Below are 18,022 nucleotides of genomic sequence, written 5' to 3' on the forward strand. Positions count from 1 at the left end.
ATGAAAGCTTGATAGTACGAATAATTGTTATTACCTTATCAATAAAAATAACTTTTTCTCTTTTCATTGATTTTATCCCTTGACTCACCTTAACTGTCATATTTTTAATCATTAAATATTGTGTGCTTACTTGAATATTATTGTACATAATTACCATATAATTATAATTATTATGGTATTATTGAAATTTTTATAAAGTCTACTTCATTTCTGTTTGAGTGAATGAAACAGAATTTTCCCAAATTTCTAAAAGGGCCCTTCTTAATTTTTTGCTGTTATTCACATCCACTCTTCTCTGGATAATAGGAATTTCCACCCCCATTTGACTGGCAGAGACAGAAAGAAAAAGACAAAGACATAAATCACGTCTTCTTCTGTCTTATCACCTGGATTTTACGTTAAATGGCCAGATTTAGAGGATGCAATATTGTAAGGCTTCAGGAACAGAGAGAAAGCTTTCCCTTTTCTGCACCAAGTTAATCTTTTGACGCTGCCGTTTATCATTCTTTTTTCATTTGGATAGAGAAATATCAAAAGACGAAGATACACACAAATGTATATGAACCAAGTTTGTCACCACACAAGGAGCAGAGTGCAAGTGCTCAGTTGCTGGTGTGGAGTCCTGAAAAATGAGATGCTTCCCAAATTTCACATTCAGTAGCCATACAATTTTACAGTTGGAGGATGTACAGTATAAAGTAATTATCTATTTTAGCTCCTTCACCTACTGATAACTGGAGTAAAACCGAGAAAGATTAAATGATTCATTCAAAGCTCCTAAAGTGGCATTACCTAGCAATTTCTGACAAAAAAAGAAAAAGAGATAGTGGAATTGCATCATGCTGAATCAGGTAAATTACGAGATTAAACTAGTCAAAAACTAGTCAGATAAATTAACTGTCTGACTTTGGCAAAATAACTAAATGCCTTAATTGGGGGGCAGGCCTCATCTACATCGACATTTAAAAAAGAGTATCTCTAGATTTTTGTGTAGCTTTAAAACTCAACATACAGAACTCACCTTTCCATTTTGGAGTCAAATACTGTATTTTTGGCTGGGGATTTTTCTACTCATATGATCAAATCATACTTGTCAAATCTTATACCATATTTGCAACATAATGTAAATTCTGATTTCACAAACATTTGAGAGTAGCGATTTTAAAAGCTATGTGGAACTATATATGTTTCTGGTCAATAATATTTAAAGTGGTTATGATGGAATTTTAAGTTCCAACAGTTTGAATCAAATAGATGAATCTTGCACACATAAAAGCACATTAAACAGATTCACTTGGCTGGGCATATTTGTTGCAAATCTCAAGGTTAGACACATATTTATCTCTTCTCAGTCACTGCTTCCTTCCCACTGTATTTTCATTTTATTGTTCAAATCAATGCAATTCATCTTTAAGTCACTAGGGGGTGAAAAAATCCTAGACCTTACTACATACTTTTATTAACTTATTTTACATTTATTCTTGTTGAGATGATATGGCATATGAATGAATTAGCTTCCCAGTCCTTAGGCCACTTGGAAGACTGGAGATGGAGAAACAGGTTGATTAAGGAATAATGATTATGAAAAAAATATTCTGAACTCCTATCATTTACATAACAGATAAAATCTATTTCTATATACAATTATATCTTTAGATAACTCCATCTTACCCATGAACTTTTATAAGTAGAAAATCAGAATGGATCAGGCAATTGATGAAGAGAAAGTAGAAAGGGTAGCACTTAAGTAATTTTTCTAAAGATTGCTAACTGGGGAGTGTCACACTTTTAATTATTAGGATCCAAAATCAACACACCAATTAGAAAGAAAAGGAATTTCTTAAATGTTAATTCAAATGATATACCATAAGATGATAATGTCACGAATCTAGATGGACAATCTGCTTAAGACTAGTTCTAATATAGTCTTGTTAGAAGAGAAGTTTCAGAGACAGGGCTGAGATCACATGTGGGGACTTGCAAAGTGGGAGCAGATGTTACAGTAAATAACCCTTAGACAGGAGCTGACTAGAGGGGCTGTTAACCATAGGCAAGAACCAGCTTCAGCTGGCTTGTCATTATGATTTCTCTCATTTTACATGAACTTAGGCCAATTATTACTGGAGTTTTACAATTGCTCCACCCTTGAAATCACCATGATGGCTCAAAGACAGCCATATACAGTATTAAAATGAGAGCAAACCCAATTTTAGGAATTACTACCCAAATTCATAGCAAAAGTCAGCCCCTTACTCATAAATACTCCTCCCCTCGATTAATAAGACTTCAGAACACCAAAAACCTCTTCCTCCTGATGCAGATGCTCTTTTCAAAGCCTGCCCACTCTCTTACTCTTGAGAGAGTGCACTGTTGCTTTCAATCATTCAATATAAAGCTTCCTGCTTGACTTTCATGGTCCATCCTAAAATTCTTTTCCTGATTAACACCAAGAACTTGGAAAAAACCTCCATTCAGAGGCCACTAACAGTCTAAAGTCTCCTAATGACAGTGAATTTAAAAGTATAATAACATTTCATGATTTCCCACATTAAAACAAGTTAGAAAGTTGTTTGTACCCTAACACCAAAGGACCCCTTCTTAAAGATATGAGTCCCTTAACAGACAGTACAGATGACTTTATGACCCTATTCTCACCCTGGACATAGATGATGAAGTCAATTAGAGACCACAAGGCAGAAGAAATCTTTAACCGTGGCATTAATGATTGATAACATAAAACTGAAAATTCTGAACCACTGGCAATGGTTACTCCTTTGACATGAATACAACTCAGTGGTCATCACTCTTAAATTACTCATAATTTCTATTGCTTATAATTCAATATTTGATGTCACCCTCTTTATCATGTAAGGAAGTTGTAAAAATGGAAGAGTAAACAAAATTTGGAAAAACATATGCCTCAACTCCAAGGTAAACATCAGCTATAAGTTACTAGAGATTGTAAGAATATTTTCAGTTGCATAACTACTTTAAATGGGGGTAGGTAAACTCATAACTAATGAGCGCATAGCACACTGTATGGGGGATGGGCACACTTGTAGCTCTGGCTTGGGCAATGCAAAGGCATTACACATAACCAAAATGTTTGTAGACCTATAATATTCTGAAATTTTTTTGAAAAATGAAAATAAATAAATAAATTGGAAAAATAAAAATATAAATAAATAAAATTATAAAATAGTAAATGATTATTTACTCTAACAGGTTAGTGCAAAATGATGTTATTAAAATGAAGAAAATTATGTTAAACCAGAAATTTAAATTTAAATCTTTACATACCGGTGGCTGGTTATTTTCACTTCCTTCATGACTCTCTTGCTCATTCTCTGATGTCACTTCTAGGTCTTCTTCTGCTAAAAAATCCATACATTGAATTAAATTGGATTAGTTAGAAGAGTGAGGTAAAAGACAGTCTTTATAGAAATAGATAGAAAATAAAATTTTCATTGTATAAATTTAGAGTTTAAATGAAGCTAAATCTATGATGAAATACTTACTTCTTTAAGAAATATTTCTAATTAAAAAAAGAAAAAAAACCCAAGCTTCAAGAAACCACTTGGGGAGACACCTGGTCCAAGGCATACAACATCTCAAAGATTCACTCACAAATTCTATTAACTATTAGCTATGTCTGTTAACTGAAGAGGAAAGTGGCCATAGATCTGTGTGAACATGCTGATTGATGAGGGGAAAAGGGATCATTAATCAGCGGAGAAAGTCATGACCCTGAGAGGGTAACCATCAAAACTGATGGGAGAATGCTACAGCATATCTGTAACACAACCCAGCAGAATTATTTGTACCATTATACTATAATTAGTTATCATGTTCTTCAATTTGTCCCACGATTTAGAAGTACTCAGCTGCAATGCAGTTGAGAGCATAATTCATCTTTCATCGGAAAAACTATTCTGAACTGATCAGCTTGGATTCATTTGTAGAATGCTAGTTAATGAAAATATTCACCTTTTTCATTAGTTATATGGGCTATTGGTATGCCTACATTTCTTGTATCCTCTGGGTTAGTCATCTTAAACTTTCTTGATACACACACATACAAAAAGCCTTAACACCACATCTAAGAAACAATGTATAATAAATTTTCTATATTGAAATAACAATTTTAGTATTCAAGGATGAACTCTGTAATTTTTTTTCTTTTTAAAATTAGTTTGGTTACCAAGTAGTCTTTAAAAGTCTTTTATGAAACAATTACCTTACCAAAAATTTAGCTATCTTAAAAAAGCGGCTGATGCTTCTATATTCAAATTAATCTCATTTGATTAACTAATATTAATGCAACATGTATATTTGCTGTCTGACAGCTATGGGGAGGAAAAATAAATTACTATTGTTCACCCCAATTCTAGCACTCCCTCCTGCTTCCACTAACCTTTAAAGTAGCAAGAATCTAAGCTTCTGTTTGAGTGTAAATATAATGAAGTCATCTGAAGTGCTCCCAAGTTTCCTCATCAACTCCAAAATCACCTTCCTAACTTCTTTCATTCCTCCCTCCTTCACCCCTCACAATCTTTCTTCCTTTACAGCAGTCATGTAGAGATCTGTGCCCCTTATTCTCCTCCTTCAACATCTTTGATTTATTATTCCCACCACATCTTTCCTCTTCATTTAGCGGTAGTACCTCACATCTCTAATTTCTCCTTCCTCATCACTTGGCTCCTTCCCCTCTGGCTACAAACATGCTCAGAAATGATAACAAAATAATGTTTCCCCCTGATCCTGTAGCGTCTTAAACTGTTATCCAATGGCTCTTCTTCCAGATTTCTCTAAAAAGAAGTCTATACCCAAGGCCCACCAGCAGGAGCATCAGCTGAGAAGTTACTAGAAATGCAGAATCCCAGAGCTGCTGACTCAGAATGTGCATTTTTAACACAGCTGATTGATGAAAGTTTGAGACGCTCTGGTCTACACTGAGTGTACTTCCACATTCCTCTACCTGAACTGACCCTTTTGGAATCTAGCCTCATGTTCCTCCCTATCATGTCCCCACAAATGAAATTGTATTACAAGTCATAATGTTTCTAATGGGCTGCTTATCAGCCTCTATCTTCCCTCATCTCTCAATAACTGACCCTATTCTCTTCTTCTCTCCAAAGTTTTTATCTTGAGCAGTACTAATTCTACCCTATGAAGTAAGAACATTTCAAACCACATTAAATTATGCATGTGTACAGCTGACCACATATGCTTCTATTCCTCTATGGTATAGAAAAGATAGTGCTGCAGGTTTAGGTGCCTCAATCCTTAGTGCCTTCCCAACAGTGAGGGAGATAAGAAGAGTGAGAAATGTTTGCTATACTTCTCTGACACACTCTGGTATTGGAAGCTCACTTTATATGCTTCCCACATTTCAAACACTCTGCTCTTCCTTTTTCTGAAGAATTATTTTATTTGACCACCCTCCATTACATATGCCTGCTTCTTGATGCTTGATGATATTCTTTGGATTTTAGAATGTATCAGTGTACATGTTTTTAAATAAACAGTCTGTTAAATGATTTTCTTTTAATAAAATATGGTTCTTACCTTCTACTTGTCCATTTATGGTGTATTCTTGTTTGTGAACTGCAGCCCACCGTAAATCACCACCATACTTCTGTGGGAGATTCGTGGAGACATTCTGTTAAAATTAATATCAATAATAAGTTTCAATTAAAAAATAAAAATAATGAATTCCATCAAAATTTTCCAATCATATTCTTAAAACTACCTGAATTTCCTATTGTAAAGGCAATTAGACTTAAAAATAAGAGAATTATGTATTGAAAAACCAAAACATTTGTACAGGGAACTTCACAAATGTTATCCAGCTCAAGGTTACCTTTTATCTATTTCTGGCTATTGACTCTGAAAACCAAGAATGGAGGAAAAAGGCAATATAGTCACAGACAAAATATTAATGGGTATGCACATTTCAACAAGGAAGTAACTTCAAAATACCTGATTGTACTTTACAATCCCCACCAAAAATAAGAAGAGTATTTAATATATATACATACATACAATACACCTACTATAATAATTACATAATTAAATATTTAGAATAATTTTAACCTTCGAAATGTTTAGTGTTAAAATAAGATACTTAGCATGATAACAAACATCAGAGTATGTCAAGTTCAGGAAGAACAGCACATTTAACAAGCTGCATCATTTTGGAAACAAGGGCTTGCAAATATCTAAATATTTTTTAATAAAGTTTTTACTGATAGTATAAACGGATGAATAAAATGATGGAGTAGTAAAAAAACATATCTTTATGTCATATTTCAATAAAACCAAGGAAATGTTACACATGTACAAGGTAAAGCAAACAAATATTAGAGATACACAAAGTAAAGTATATGTAACTCTTTCCCAATTAAAAAGAAAACCGCAAAAAAGAATAGCAAACCTTAATGAAGAGAGAATTATAAGAATATTTATTCATAAAGCATCTAAATGGTGCTGGACACTTATTTGTACATTTTTTCTATACTTAATAATAATTGAGTAGGATGGTGGTTGTCCCATTTCCTGCTTCCTGGTCATTCCAGGATGTTAAGGGTAAAATGAAGAGATGTGATCCACTCATCTCTCCATCCAGAATGTCCTCCTCCTAGACTTTCACGTAGCTTGCTCATTCCTAGTCATGTGAAAGTCGGCGATGTAAATGTCACCCTCAGAAAGATATTCTCTGACTACAGAATTCTATTCACATTTCCATCCCCATCCTAACTACAAACTACCTCAATATTTTCTAACCAGTCTCTGTTTTCCTTATATGCAGAACTTATAATGACCTATAGCTCTTTGTTGTTTACTTATTTTTCTCTTCCTACCCCTATAGCATATTCCCTCATCTTGTATATTCAGTGTCTTACTTCCCAGCATGTAGTTGGTACTCAATAACAGACATTTAATCAACGTCAAAACATGTAAAATCCCATCAGGAAGGTCTCAAGCATCAAATCACTATATTCCCACAGGACATCTCTGGTAATAGTCTGCTGAGAAACTGAACATAACCAAAATTAGGAATCCATATGCTTGCTATAACTTCCATTCTTTTCTTAGGACTACTGCCTTCTGGTTTGCAAAAAGTACCTTCAGCATTCATTAAGTTAGTGAGTATCAGTGTAATCATTTGGTCCCTCATTTGTATAAACACTCTCTCCAGTTTACAAAATGTTTTTATGTTTCTTACCACATTTGTTCATTGCGCGTACTTAAGGAATAGATGTTAGTACCATATTTATGAAGAAGGTCACTGATATCTGAATAGGATAAATCATTCATTTTTTTCAAGATTGCATGGCTACTAAGCGACAGCACCAGGACACTAACATGTCTTCTGGCTTCCACTCAGTGCTCGTACCACTGTGCAGCAGCTGTTCTATCATCAGACCCTTCCCATATCTTTCCACAGTTGTCACTTCAATGTACACTGTCATTATATTATGCTGACACTAGTACAAACATGGATGCCACAAAAATATCCAATGGCTTCTATTTTTAAAAATGAATTCTACTTATTAAAACACCACTAAACTGAACTGTTGTTACTATAGTCCTACATATTTACTGTTCCCATACTTTTCCTTGTCTGGAAATGTTGTTTGCAGATCTATACTTAACAACCCAATTATACGAACACCTTCAAGTTGCAGATATTATCTTTTTAAGTTCCACGTTGGAAAAGACAATCGTTGAAACAGTTTCTCTCTGAGTATCATTAGGACTTTTACACACCCACATATAACATAGAATGATTCATTTGATCATAAGTTGACCTGGAATAATTCTTTTGTTGTAGAAAAACCTAAGTTGAGAACCCAAACTGATTCCTTTTCTAAGCTTTATTTTGTTGCACTATACTATAGTAGCTTCTTAAATGAATCCCACAGGTGAGAAGAATTGTACTATGCAATAACCAATTTGTTAATTGTGAGCTGAAAATACAAGAAACTAACTCTTTACAGGTATAAACAGAGGTGAGAACATAAAGTCTAAACATTTCCTTTTAGGTTCTAACATCATTTGATACTTATATTTTAAAATAACAACAACAATAGACAGTACCTCCAAATCCTGAGGTGATTCTGCATCTTCATTTTTTCCAGGCTTTAATGCAGACATCTTGTCTATAAAATGGTATTCACAGATACACTCATGAGAACATTTTTATCATACATTTTAAATACATATACAAGTCTATCACCATTCATTTTTATCTCAATAAAATAAAACTAATAGCAAAAATAATTTCAAGGTTGAACCAGTTTTAGGAAGAAAAAAGTAGACAGTATCAAGAAAGACAGCAAAAGAAATATATTTAAAAGAAATGGATAATATATTTGGGTCTGCATACTTTAAATGTTTTTTTTGTGTGTGTGATGGCATTTAAGGATTAAAGAGTATCATAGGTATTCACTAACTTACCACTTCTGTTATTTTTGTGCACATAAATAAAATTGACATTACTTTTTGCTCTCGCGGAGCATGTTCAATAATACCAATACCATTTTCCTTTTGTCCAGATGCTGGCTTTGTTGCTCCTTCCTATTTAAAAAAAAAAAAATCCCAACTTCAGAAAACATTGCATTTATTCCCTCACTCACTCACTCAATTAGTCTATAAGACAATGAACGTTACTCTGTCTATCAAATCACAGGCACTATTCTGGCAGAAGCTGATAATATAAAAAAACGGTGGATTTTGCCCTAGATTCAAGAGGAGTTTGAGATGTATGAAAGAGAGATGGAAAAGAATAATTCACTGATTCTACAATTAAAGTGAATAAAGGACAGTAAGGGCACAAAGGAGAGAGCAGTGAGTTCTGCCTGGGAAGATCAGGAAATACTGCAAAGATATATGGCCACATTGTGAAAGATAGAAAAAGTGCTGAGAATGGGTGTGAAGCATTTCAAGACAGGGCAATGTGAGAAAAAGGATGAGTATTTGTAAAGTATATGAAAATGGTAGAATTAAATAATGAAATTCTATACAGAACTCAGAAATTTTGAAAATGAGAATAAGAGGAGGAAAAATACAGTTCAATTTTTTCAACTATACTTTTAAAAATTTGAAGAATGTGAGATATAATAGTACTAATATATGAAAATATTTATTTCTGGAATATTATCATAACATACACTTTTAAATTGAATAAAAAGATTTAATTCTAAAGTACCAATTCAAGATGCTGCAAGAAGACTATTTTTAAAATTAATCTTAAGTTCCATCTGGATCTCTCCCTTGACCCAGTAATCATTCAGCAAGAGATTGTTTAATTTCCATGACCTTGTGAAGCAGTGTTTCTGTTGGAATTGATCTCTAGTTTTATACCACTATGATCTGACAAGATACATGGTACAATTTCTATGTTTTTAAATTTGTTGAGGTCTGATTTGTGGCCTAGGATTTGATCAATTTTGGAGAAAGTTCCATGAGATGATGAGAAGAATGTATATTCAGCTTTATTTGGGTGGAATATTCTGTAGATGTGTGTTAGACCCATTCGTTCTAGAGCTTTGTTTAAGTCCATGATTTCTTTGCTTACTTTTTGTTTGGGAATCTGTCCAATTCAGTCAGTGGGGTACTGAAATCCCCTCCTAATATGGAATTACTGTTTATCATGCTATTTAGATCAAACAGGGTTTGCTTTATGTATCTGGGTGCTCCTGTGTTCGGTGCATAAATATTAAGAATTGTTAAGCCTTCTTGTTGGATTTTTCCTTTCACCATGATTTTGTGACCATCTTTGTCTTTCTTTAGTCTTGCTATTTTAAAATTTATGCTGTCTGAAATCAGAATCACCATGGCCTCTCTCTTTTGGTTTCCATTTGCTTGGAAGTTTGTTTTCCAGCCCTTGACTTTGGGTCTGAAAGTATCTTCAAACTTTACTACAAGGCTATAGTAACCAAAACACCATGGTATAGGCACAAGAACACAGATATAGAATTTTGGAGTAGGACAGAGATCCCAGACATAAAACCATCCTCATATTGTCATCAAATCTTCAACAAAGCAGACAAAAGCATACATATGGGAAAAGAATCTCTATTCAACAAGATGTGCTGGGAAAACTGGACATCCATGTGCAGAAGATTTAAACTGCATCCCCACCTCTCACCTCTCACAAAAATCAACATACGATGGATAACGGACTCAAACCTGAGGCACGAAACCTTAAGAATTCTGGAAGAAAATGTTGGGAAGAGTCTTTTAGACATCCACCTAGGCAAAGAATTTATGAAGAAGACCCCCAAAGCAATCACAGCAGCAACAAAAATAAACAAATGGGACCTGATCAAATTACAAAGCTTCTGCACAGCCAAGGAAACTATCATTACAGCAAACAGACAAACTGCAGAATGGGAGAAAATATTTGCTTTCTACACATCTGATAAAGGGCTGATAACAAGAATCTATATAGAACTTAAGAAAATCAACAAGAAAAAATCAAATAGCCCCATCAATAAATGTACAAAGGACATGAACAGCAACTTTTCAAAAGAAGACAGATTAATGGCCACCAAACATAAAAAAAGTGCTCAACATCTCTAATCATTAGGGAAATGCAAATCAAAACTACAATGTGACATCACCTAACTCCAGTGAGAATGGCCTCTATTAAAAAGGCCCAAAATAACAAATGCTGGCATGGATACGAGAGATTGCGACACTCTTATACTGCTGGTGGGACTACAAATTAGTACAACCCATGTGGAAAGTAATTTGGAGATACCTCAAAGAGCTAAAAATAGAGATATCATTTGATCCCGCAATCCCACTACTAGGCATCTATCCAAAGGAAGAGAATAAAGACATTTGCAATCAAATGTTTATAGCAGCACAATTCGCTTTTCCAAAGCTATGGAAACAACCCAAGTGCCCATCAATACATGAGTGGATTAATAAAATGATATATGTATACCGTGGAATAATACTCAACTACAAAAAAGAACAGTGATCTAGTACTTCTTATGTGATCCTAGATAGAGATTGAGACCATCCTTTTAAGTAAGGTATCAGAAGGATGAAAAAACATGCACCACATATACTCACTATCAAATTGGTACTAACTGATAAACACTAAGGTGCTCATAGGGTAGTAATACTCACTGGGTGCTGGTCAAGTTGGGGGGTGGAGGACTGAGGGGAGTAAACCCACAGTTAATGGAAATGGGGAACACTGTATGTGGGAAGGACACTCTTATAGCCCTAGCTAGGGTGAGGCAAACAATATTTCATGTAACCAAAATGTTTGCACCCCCAAAATATCCTGAATTAAAAAAATTAAAATAAAAAAAGGAATGACACTAAAAAAAATAAAATTAATCTTAAAATTTTAAACTGTAGAAGAGAAATGCTTATGTGATGCAGAATTATGATGTATTTCTAAGTACTATGATCATGTAAGAAAGAAACATAAAGCCCTCCATTAAATTTCACCTTGTTTTCTTACTCCCATGTAAGCAACATACTCATAGCTCTAATTTCCTATTTCCATCATATAGGACGGTAGTTAAAAATTGGACAGAGCATCTACTATAAAGAACATAAAGCTATGATTACCCGAATTGAAGATTTAAGAATCTTTAAATACATCTACAATTGTCAAACAGGCCCCAATATTCACATAAGGAGTGGAGAGAGGACTACAAAATCAAGTCTACAGGCTTTCTGAGTTTTGCAGATGAACAAATTTATGTGCAAGATATAACAACTATGAATACTAAACTTAATAAATCTTCCTGAGAATAATATAAAATGTTCCCAATGCTAGAAATATTTTTTAAAAGTAAACAACCATCTTCCAGAGATGAATGTGTATACTCTGTTGACAGTCACCCCTTCTTTATAATGCTATGACAATAAGTAGTTTATTCTAGGGAACAATAATCAATTATGATTGCATTCATGTGATGTATACATATGTGTGTCTGTTATATGTAGAAATTATTGGCACAAGATAAATCACATGTCCAGAAGTAAACAATTGTAGCATTTATTTCTTCAAGAGGGTTGCAGCTCAAAATTTATATTCTTATTTAATGAATACTGATTAAGAACCTCCCTTATATAACCTGAAATTTTAAAAAAGATCAAATAAAATGTTTATTCCTTTCTCTATTTTCAAACAGATCTAAAATGATTGTCAACATTATACCAAACAGTAATACAAATTATTTAAGTAAGTTATGGATATGCAAAAGATAACTTATAAACCTTAAAGAAGAAATGAAAGAGTCAAAAATTAATAATTCATAATATCAGATATGGCCTGAAATATATTTCACTTGGCATTATCCAGGAACATAGGTTTTACTCGATTAAATATATTACTTTAATAATTTACTAGATTAAATGTATTACCTTAATAATTTTTTAAAAATGAGGATTCATTTTTTTCCTTTTTACATAGTTTTTATTTGAGCATAATAGATGTACAAATTTTGAAGGGACATAAATTTTGATACATTTCTAGAATCTTATCAGTGTACTTGAGATATGCATCATGTTAAATAGTATCTGTTCTTTATGGCAGAATCATTTGAATTATTCTCTTATAGCTAGTTTTAAATGTACAATATATTAATTATAGCCACCCTTAACTTTTCAGTTTGTTTTTCATTAAAGCAATCTATAAGTTTTTAAAAGAATATCAGCCTCTTTTTCATTGCCTGTCTTTTCTTGATTTGCATGAAAACAATTTCTAACATACCTTACGATACAGAGTTCCCACTCTCATTTATCTCCACTATTTCTGTTATCTTTTCATAATAATTTGTGTGATCTTGACTCTCTTAATCAAACTTTGTATTTATCTTGCCCTTCTTCGCATGAATTCTTCCCCATCATCCCCCTCTTCATTTCCACATTTCTGAGCTGCTCTTTTGGGTTGCTTTCTAATTCTTTCCTTCTACAATTTCTAACCTAAGAATTGTTTACTCCCCTCAGCTTTTACAAATCTCAATCCTGTCCATCCTTCCTTTTGTTATTACATTTGTTTTCTATTATGGCCTTGAGGAGGTCCATTTCTTTACAGTATTTTTGTCAGCATTATGAGGATGGGGGAGGGGTACATAAATATATGGGGGAGAAAAGTTTTTCAAATAATAACTTACCTTTGTAAGACCACAGTTTTCCAATGACCCGGAGGAAGGTTTCCGCTGAGGCTCAGGTGGTGGAAAGGAAGGATTTAAAAAGCCCTGGACTTTGCCTGATGTTGTGGGAAAGCATTCAAACACATCTTCCTTTGGATGATCAGAAATCTTGTCCTCAAACACGTTTCCCTTACCTGTTCTCACAGTAGCATATTTTGCTTCTACTACAGTAAAAAGAAAGTAAATAATATATAAAGATATTTGTAATGAAGAATCAGTGGATAATACAAAAATAGGCAATCTTTAAAAAGCTTACAATATTTCCTGGATTGCTGAGAAGCAGTAGTTAAGTTGGTTAAGTTTGGTTCAGAAACATCCTAGAACAAAAAACAATAGCTTTAAGGATAACAAGTATCAAAGTGGTAAAATAATTATAATATTCACCATTACCATATGACCTAATGCAAAGAAAAGAGGTTTTGGAGTAGATTCAACCTCAATTCTGTCATTTACTAATTTACATCTTCTCATGGGGTGAAGATTATGAGAGATGGTACAGATGTCCTAAGAATGTTACTCCCTTTGCCCATAATTGATTATTCTACAAATGCTATAATATCCATTAGATTATATTCTTAGCCAAAATAGCCTGAGACAAAAATGGACCTAGTCAGCTTACAGGATTATTAAAGTAACTATCATTAAGATACTTAAATTAATCAATTTTGTGTTACATTGTGAAATGTGTTTGCATGATTTACATTTGGATTAACTATCTCTTGCCAGGGAAAATGGGAGAGTTTAGGTTTTAGTAATAACTTATTTTAATGGGTTGGCTTTGCAAATATTATCAATCACTTCTATTATGTTTGTCAAAATTCTAAAGATAAATTATTGTATAGATTCAGGTTCTCCCAAGAAAGACAGAAAACAATAATAAACCTTGTGGGGCAATCATTGAAGAATGAAAGCCACAAAGAGCTACTCAGTAGAAAGCTTTCACTAAATACGATGACAATGAAGACAAAGAGGCACTGACAGGGTACACACTGAGGAAATGCATTCTGCAAGGAAATATTTAGATTGGGGAAAAGCATTTTTGCAAGGTGGAAGAGGAGGATGAAACAAACAAACAAAAAGAGACATGACCACTCCACCTAATATGTGATTAAACCATGGAAGAAAAGGAAAAATATTCTGTATGATAAGGTACATGGAGAAATATGAGAATAAAACAGAGACTTTAGTTTACAGTATATCCATGATAAAACTGATAATTGATTAATATTTACTCTACAATTTACTTTCCTATATTCTTCTATAGGAAAGAATTTAATTTAATTACCATAAAACAATAAATTATTGAAACATAATCATCTTCCACTATGTGGAAGCTGTGACACTATTGCTACAGAGATAAAAAAATCAGAAAAAGAAATATTCCATCTCTTTTGTACTTGGAGAAAAAATTGGTAATTAGAATTATAAAGATTAATGTATTGCTTAAAAAGACATTTTTTAATAGAACTTCGGTTGAAGATAAGGAACACTTAAGAAATTTTAATCTGAAATCCTAATCTAAACTTCTAGTTGGATGATACTAGAAAAGATAACATAGTTCTCTTTCCTACTTATGATATGTTGCTAATTTGTTCATTTTTATGAAATATTTTCTCATAATAACTCTCCTGAAGTTGTACAATCTAATTATTAAAGGGGAACATAAGTTTAAATTATATTTTAAAAATTCAATAGATTTAATTATTAATTATACTATGGATATTGTTACTTTTAACATTCCATTGTAACCTTAATATTCTAACATTTCTTTGCACTAAAATTCATTTATCTATTCATTTATTCCCATTAAAATATATTAAAATGCTTTATACATGCCAGATTACATTCTCCATACTCTAACACACACACAAATATGTTTCCTAACCTGTAGTAACTCATAGTAATGCAGGAGTTATAAAATTATTATTTAAATAACTAGGAAAAACATGGAGTGGATATAGCTTAGATGGCTGACTAGAGATATCAGAAGCCAGATCATCTCAGAAAGAAGATAAAGTTTCAGATGAAATCATAGCCCAGGTGTAATTCTGCAGGAAGAGTGCCAGAATCTGCCAGAGACACCAAGGAAAGAAGTCACAGGAAATAACAAGAAGGAACAAGATTTTAGAAGAAATGAACCCCCAGGGAATTAGTGGCCCCATGGAAAGGGTAGGTCAGTGTGTTTGATTTTCCTCCTTTCACACCTCTGGCAGTCCTAAGGCTCCAAACTATTGGGTAGACCCTGTAGCCTCATAAGCCCAGCACTGCTGCCCTTAGTGAACTGAGAGCTTCTTGACAATACAGCACCAGGCTTCTAGCCCACTGGTTATCACTCACGCTTACCACAGACCCAAGTTGAGGCAGCAGTTGTCATACTGCTTTTCCAGCTATTGTGTGCCTTTGCCCTGCCCAGGGGAATTCAGCATTTTACATTTCTTGACACTGGAACCCACACAAATATTCTCTAATACTCAGTCAGATTGCAGTAACCACAGGGCACTGGTAGGTCTTAGGGGAACTGTGTGATCCCAGAGCTTGGACATACAGGGTGGGCTCCCTTCAAGTAAAAAGAGAGTGCATCCCCTGCAGGGTACACCTTGGGAAAAAGAGGACCAGAGTGCCAGCTCTCCTCCATTCAGACTCTTCTCCCCTGACTCACAGCACTGGACCTGCTCTACAGAAAATGCTCAAAAGTGCTCTAAAAATCAGAGTACAGTCAATACTCTACAGTGTAAAAATAAGTAGAAGTTAAAACTCACAATTCTTACAAAATAGTAAATTAAGTGAGAATACAAAGCTACTGGTACAAATCAACAAGACTGAAACAGTATTTCACTAATCAATATTAACATTCAATGTAAACCTTCTAAATATCCCACTGAAACGTATTAATTCGTGGCATGGATAAAAAAAACAAAACCCAAAAATATCATGTCTCAAAAAAATACATTTAATTCATAAAGATTCTCACAGAATCAAAGTGAAGGTCTGGAAAAAACATTCGATGCAAATGGATATAAAAAGCAAGCAAGAGTAGTTAATCTTATACCAGGTAAAATAGACTCTAAAACAACAATAATGACAATACAAAGATGGTTATTATATAATGATTAAGAGATCAATTCAATAAGAAGATTTAACAAAACTAAATATATATGTACTTAACACCAGAGCTCCCCAATTCATAAAACAAATGCTACTACAGCCAGGAAAAGAAATCAATAGGGGCATAATTATACTGGGGGACCCTAACACTCTACTGACAGAACTAGATAAATCACTGAGGCAGAAAATCAGCAAGGAAACAATGGATTTAAGATGGTAGAACACATACACCTAAGAGACATTTGCAGAATATTCTGCCAAAAAAACTGCAGAATGCACATTCTTCTCATCAGCACATGGAACATTCTCCAAGACAGAACTTATTCTAAACCACAAAACACATCTCAGAAAAGTTTTAAAAAATCAAGATCATATCATGTATTTATTGTCTCATACTACAGTGGAATAAAATGAGAAACAATTCCAAGAGGAACTCTCAAAATTGGACAAATATATAGAAATTAAACCACTTCCTGTGAAATGATCTTTGGGCCAAAGTTGAAAACACGACAGAAATGAAAAAATATTTTTCAATTGAATGACAATGGCAACAAAAGCTATAAAATTTTCTAAAATGCAGAAAAAGTAGTAACAAGAGGGAAGTTTATAAGAGCACAAAATATCTACATGAGAAAGACAACAAATTAATAACCAAATATCATACCGCAGGAAACTAGAAAAAATGAAAACAAACCAATGCCAAATCTAGCAGGAGACAAGAAATAACAAATAGCCAAGCAAAACTAAACAAAAGTAAAACCAAAAAGAAAATACAAAATGTCAATGAAATGCAAAATTCGTTCTTTGAAAAGATAAAACCATTGACAGACCATGAGCCAGATTAGCCAAGAAAAGAGATGATTCAAATAAACTCAATCCAAAATGGAAAAGGAGACGTATTTTAAAAGAAAATCTGAGATTACTACAAACACCTCTATGCACACCAACTAGAACATCTAGAGGAAGTGGACACATTTTTTGGAAAAATGCAAAGTCCCCTGCTTGAATCAGGATAAAATAGAAATCCTGGATGAACCAATAATGAATAATAACATTGAGTCATTAACAAGAAAACTCCCATGGGAAAAAAAAAAAGCCTAGGGTGAGATGGATTCACAGGTATATTTTACCAGAGCTACAGAAAAGAACTTGTACTATCCTACAGAAATTGTGCTACAACAAGGAGGGAATCCTCCCTTACTCACCTGACAAAACCAATATCATCCTGATAACAGAGCCAGGTAAGGACACAACAACAAAAAAAGAAAACTATAGGCCAATGTCCTTGATGAAAATAGATTTAAAAATTCCTCAAAAACAAACAAACAAACAAGCAAAACCTAGCAAAAAACACTTCAACAATATAATTCACCATGATCAAGTGGGTTTCACCTGAGAGAGGCAAATGTGGTTCAACATACAAAAGTCCATAACTGTAATTCACCACATGAAAAGAATTAAAAACAAAACCAAAGCCTAATCTCAATACATGCAGAGAAAACATCCAACAAAATCCAATACCCCTTTCATGACAAAAACCCCCAAGACACTAGGCATAGGAAGAATATGCCTCAAAATAGTGAAAACCATATATAAAAAACTCACTGCCAACATCATACTGAATGGGGGACATCTGAAAGCATTCCCTTGAAGAATTGGAACGGACAAGGATGCCCACTTTCACCACTTCAATTTAACACACCACTGGAAGTCCTAGCCAGAAC

The 18,022-nt window shown here is 33.7% G+C and overlaps 1 protein-coding gene and 1 long non-coding RNA gene across 2 annotated transcripts in view; both read right to left on the minus strand.

The window, feature by feature from the left end:
• Window positions 1-3,334: 3,334 nt before the first annotated feature.
• Window positions 3,335-8,145, minus strand: LOC123640219. Its single transcript, XR_006735913.1, has 3 exons — window positions 8,104-8,145; window positions 5,569-5,662; window positions 3,335-3,374 (listed from the first exon to the last, which is right to left on the minus strand). It is a non-coding gene; the product is annotated as an uncharacterized LOC123640219 (long non-coding RNA).
• Window positions 8,146-8,344: 199 nt separating this feature from the next.
• The window catches only part of LOC123640624 (ankyrin repeat domain-containing protein 26-like), a 47,686-nt gene continuing 38,008 nt past the window's right edge, over window positions 8,345-18,022 (minus strand). Inside the window, exons 12-14 of the mRNA XM_045555213.1 lie at window positions 13,450-13,510; window positions 13,155-13,357; window positions 8,345-8,583 (exon numbers count right to left, since the gene is read on the minus strand). Of these exons, the coding sequence (XP_045411169.1) occupies window positions 8,455-8,583; window positions 13,155-13,357; window positions 13,450-13,510 (393 nt within the window). The 3' untranslated portion in view covers window positions 8,345-8,454. The remainder of the gene's footprint in view (window positions 8,584-13,154; window positions 13,358-13,449; window positions 13,511-18,022) is intronic.

The sequence above is a fragment of the Lemur catta genome, chromosome 6, assembly GCF_020740605.2.
Source record: "Lemur catta isolate mLemCat1 chromosome 6, mLemCat1.pri, whole genome shotgun sequence".
In the NCBI taxonomy this organism is placed as follows: Eukaryota; Metazoa; Chordata; class Mammalia; order Primates; family Lemuridae; genus Lemur; species Lemur catta.